General features: G+C 55.6%; 1 protein-coding gene across 1 annotated transcript in view; it reads right to left on the bottom strand.

Annotated features, from left to right (window-relative positions):
- Nucleotides 1–3701: 3701 nt before the first annotated feature.
- The window catches only part of VDBG_02175 (GTPase-activating protein GYP2), a gene marked incomplete at both ends in the record, with an annotated part of 3276 nt that continues 2832 nt past the window's right edge, over nt 3702–4145 (bottom strand). The window contains one exon of the mRNA XM_003007941.1: nt 3702–4026. Within this exon, the coding sequence (XP_003007987.1) occupies nt 3702–4026 (325 nt within the window). The remainder of the gene's footprint in view (nt 4027–4145) is intronic.

The following is a 4145-nucleotide window of genomic DNA, read 5'->3' as shown; positions in this document are numbered from 1 at the left end:
GGCACAAATTCCCCAAGCGTCAGAAAGCAAAAAGAATGACGAGGACGATGACGAGCTTCCTCCCCTTCGTCGGCAGCCCCACCGGCGCGAGGGGCTAGTTATTTCCAAAAGACAATAGTCTTTTTCTCTGCCCCTGACTTTTCAAGTGCAGGCCCTGGATCTGTCAGATCCAGGAGGTGGGAATGAGAGAAGAATAGCGCGGGCGGTTCCAAAACGCCGAGTGGAGCGGGCCGGGCGAGACAAGGTGCATGTTCCGACGTGTTTGAAAAATAAACATGGCCGGCCAGGCTGCGATGCGGTGGGGGGGACTTTTTGTGTTTTCTCCTTCTCAGACGTGTAGGGGTGAGACAACGCCTTGAGCCGCGAGTCTTGTTGCTGAGATGCATTGTGCTCGTCGAGATCGCTATGCATAGATGCCTCACCGCGAATCACTGCTGGTGCTGGCCAAGCCCACGTCGATAGTCTCTTCAATTGAGCAAGTGCCGTGTGGGGAGGTGGGGAGAGCTAGCGCCCAAGTGGCCTTATACGGTGCATTGTAGCTGTCGATTGGGAGTTCGGAGATGAAGGGGCTGAGCTATTGGTGAGGCTGAAGCCAGGTTTGTCGATGAGCGGCTGAATGGGACAGGCAAATCGCATGATGATCCCCCCAACTTGACCAGAAAGCAGACGGAACATTAGCGACCCGAAGCAGGGTTCTCCGCCTCTGTCCTGACTACCATAGCCTCTATGCGACCCGTCGACTGACAGATTGTACTTATAGAGCTTGAATCAGCCCGTCGCGTAGACAAATATATAGCATTGCCGCTGTGCCCTGGCTCGCCATGCCATCGTCTCTCGAATCGCCAGAAAATGTGAAATATCTCGTGCAACGGTGCAAATGATACTGTCGACGAGACCCAGCCGATTTTGGTGTATCGATAAGTAAAGCGTCTGGGCGTCCCGGGAGATGATCTCTGATATCTGGAGGGTGAAGCTGAAAGCCATGAACGCCGTGACGACAGGGTTGTCGAGACGTATATGGTTTGTATTATGTGTGGCGGACAGCCAACCGCGGCCGTGGTACGTGCCATCATTGCGTACAGCGGCGCGGTGACTTCAATGCAGTCGGTGCGAGGGTATTCGGCAACGACGGTGCTTAACAGAATAGACGTCTTGGAAACAGAAGAACCAAGTGACATGAGCGATCGTCAGTTCTTCTTCAGTAGGGTGCTCATTCACAGCATGATCGGACCAGCTCACATGTACACATGGCAAAATCAGACAACGACAAATTGGAATTTTTCAGATACGCGATGGCCTTGATTTTGGTGGCGATGGTGCAGGCAACGTTCCGTGCAGCCCAAGTGCAGCCTACGCAGTGGCAACGAAGAAAGCAGCAAAACGTAGGCGATGAGATGCCAGAGAAACCTCGCTGTGATGAGATCCGGGCATACTGGAGTTCACAATAGTAGATTTGGGCACCGACGAGGATTCTTTGATACTGAGCAGCTGGCCAGGATACTCCGGTCATATCTTGCGGCCGTTGTTGGTTCCGTCTGTCAAAACGATGAAGAAAGCGAAACGACCGTCGAAGGCCTCAGCTTTGGCTAGCGATCTGCGGATCCGAGAAGTCTGCACCGCAAGCTCACGTCAACCTCTCGAAGGACGTTCGAAAACTCCAGAAGAGTCGCGAGCACACCTGGGTATAGTCCATTCCGTGTTCGTGTGCTGGTAGATGTTGATACCAAGTATTTTCACGCTAATGTCGGCTCCCTCATCGACACCAACGCGGATCTTGTCCGTAGAACATTCACGTAAAACCAAGAGAGCCGCAGTTCAAGCTAGCTTGGGATCTATACAAATTTGTGAAGTGATTCCTGCGACTTACGGTCAAGCAACTGTCTGCCCGCTTAACGGCATCATCATCGGTCAGGCGATGCCATTCGTGAGCGGTCTCAACACGTACCCGACAAAGATCATGCCAATTTTCGACAGGCTACCGCGTCCGTTAGATTGGTCCTGAGACACAGTCAAATGCAACGCCAGAATGGTTCACATGCAGAGTATCTCTTCTTGTGCCCGGGAGTCGAAGATGGAAGGGAATGGCACGGACAAGGCGCATCTGATCGCGGCAAAGGGTTTCACTAGACGACGTCGAGTTCATGGTCTGCCCAGAAACCTTGGTCTCGATCCAGACTGACGGCACGGCTCCTGTCTGCTGGCCGACGACGATTAGACTCGACGACCTGGCGTGTCCCGCATGGACAGGTAAAGAATCAGTATGAGCAAAGTGCAGCAGGGCCCTGTCTGACGCAGTGTATACCCGCTTGCCGAGCGGACATACCAGCTTTCCCAGCAAGCATTTGCAGGTTCACGTAGCGTAGTTGAATTCAAGTTGTTTGGGTATATCTGCGGCTGATCGTTGTGTTTCAACAACATAGCATCTCGTTGATACGTTTACAGGTTGATTAAGCAAGCGCAGCATCAAACAACAGCTTCGCAAACGATGGATGCCCCCATTTCAACCGTGAAATAACTTGAGTTTCCCACATGGGTACGGTAGCAAGACAAACTTTCAACCGATGACCGTCCCAGAGCCCGCGCCCCTCCCATCACGACGTACGTATCGAACACGCATCAGTGCCAGTCACGAAGCCTTCACCTCAACCACCTCTCGATCACCTCGCCTACAGACATGTCGATATGAACGGCGCCGTGACGACAGCAAGACAGACAGGTTGGTCAACCCGCCATCCCACCACCATCTGAGACAAAAAATCAAATAAAAATAAAGCTCGGACGGATCGAAGCGATCGATCGACGACCAGGCCCAAACAAACCCTTCTTCACATCCTGACCCTCTCCTCTCCTCCCCTCCCGTCTCCACGTGTTTCGGGCCTCAGGTCCCCCGCAGACGCGCTTCACCCTCTCTCCATTCCAGATGACAAGAGGTCTCAAACAATGGAGGCACAAAGTCGCGCTCTCCCTGTTATCCTCCTTCCATCGCAGCATCTCACCTTGAAACTGGGCGGCGGGGGACATGCCCAGTGGCCAGTGTTATGAACCACCCCATCAGGCAAGCCAACAAGCTGGCAAACAAGCAGGAGAGGCCCCGGTTCAGCGTACTCAAAGTTTCATCAACGATGGGACAAGACGTCACAAAAAAGAACATTAGTCAGTCAGTCGGCAGCAGCAGCAGCACAGCCAGTGAATCCTCGGCGTAATGGCCGTCTTTCTTCCTCAACGATGTGATCTGATCTGTCTACACATGCAGGTCGACATGATAACCCCCCTCCCCTCCCCCCCGGCCCTACCAAATGGGCGAAGCGACAAAACAAAAACACCGAGTGCCACAAGGGGAAAAAAACAAGAGAATCCTGGGGTCCCCCAAAAATGCTAGTTCCGCCAGCAGGTGTACGCATCTCGCCAACTGCCCCCCCCCCCTGTCCACCACGGTAGACTCCCTCCGCCCCGCCTCGGCCCCTTCCGGGGGCCCCCCCAGCCCCCTTGCCGGCTGGCTTTCGAACCCAGCCGTGACAAGACATTGTGACAACATGCCCGCTCTCTTTCTATCCACGGCACCCGCTTGCTCTCCCTTCTAAGTTACGTCGGGCTATCCCCTCAAACTCCACGACCCTTTTTGCCCGTCTGGGGGGGGGGGGCCGCCGTCGGCTCAATGTCAACCAGCTGCCCGTCCTTCGCGTTTCCACTGGCGCCAGCCTTCAGCGTCCGCCCCGGAGAGCAGGTACCCGGTCCTCGCTGCGTACGCTCCGGCGTTCGGCATCAGCGGGGCCCATACGCACGCCAATCTCGACGCCAATGTCGGCGTCGTCTTCGTCGTCGTCGTCCCGGGGCTGGAGCGTCTGGTTCGACGTCGCGTTCTTCTCGAGCTCCTTCTGTGCCTCCTCCATGCGCTTGCGCACTTCGGCGGCCACGCGCATGCCGTCTGTGACAATGTTGTCGAGGACGCCCCGCAGACCGCGTGTTGCGCCCTGCGCGGCGGGCGCCGCGGCCGCGGGAAGCACGGAGCGGTTGCCAAAGTTGATGCTGGAAAAGGTCGTGAGGGAGGTAGAGGGTGTCGCAGCGGAGGGCAGGCCCTCGATGATGTGGAAAGAGGTGGGGAAGGGAGACTCGAAGAACTGCTCCAGAAGCTCGTCCGCCAGCGT

The sequence above is a fragment of the Verticillium alfalfae genome, genomic scaffold, assembly GCF_000150825.1.
Source record: "Verticillium alfalfae VaMs.102 supercont1.2 genomic scaffold, whole genome shotgun sequence".
Lineage (NCBI taxonomy): Eukaryota > Fungi > Ascomycota > Sordariomycetes > Glomerellales > Plectosphaerellaceae > Verticillium > Verticillium alfalfae.
Note: the sequence above shows the minus strand (reverse complement) of the source record. Positions and strands in the feature narration are given on the sequence as shown.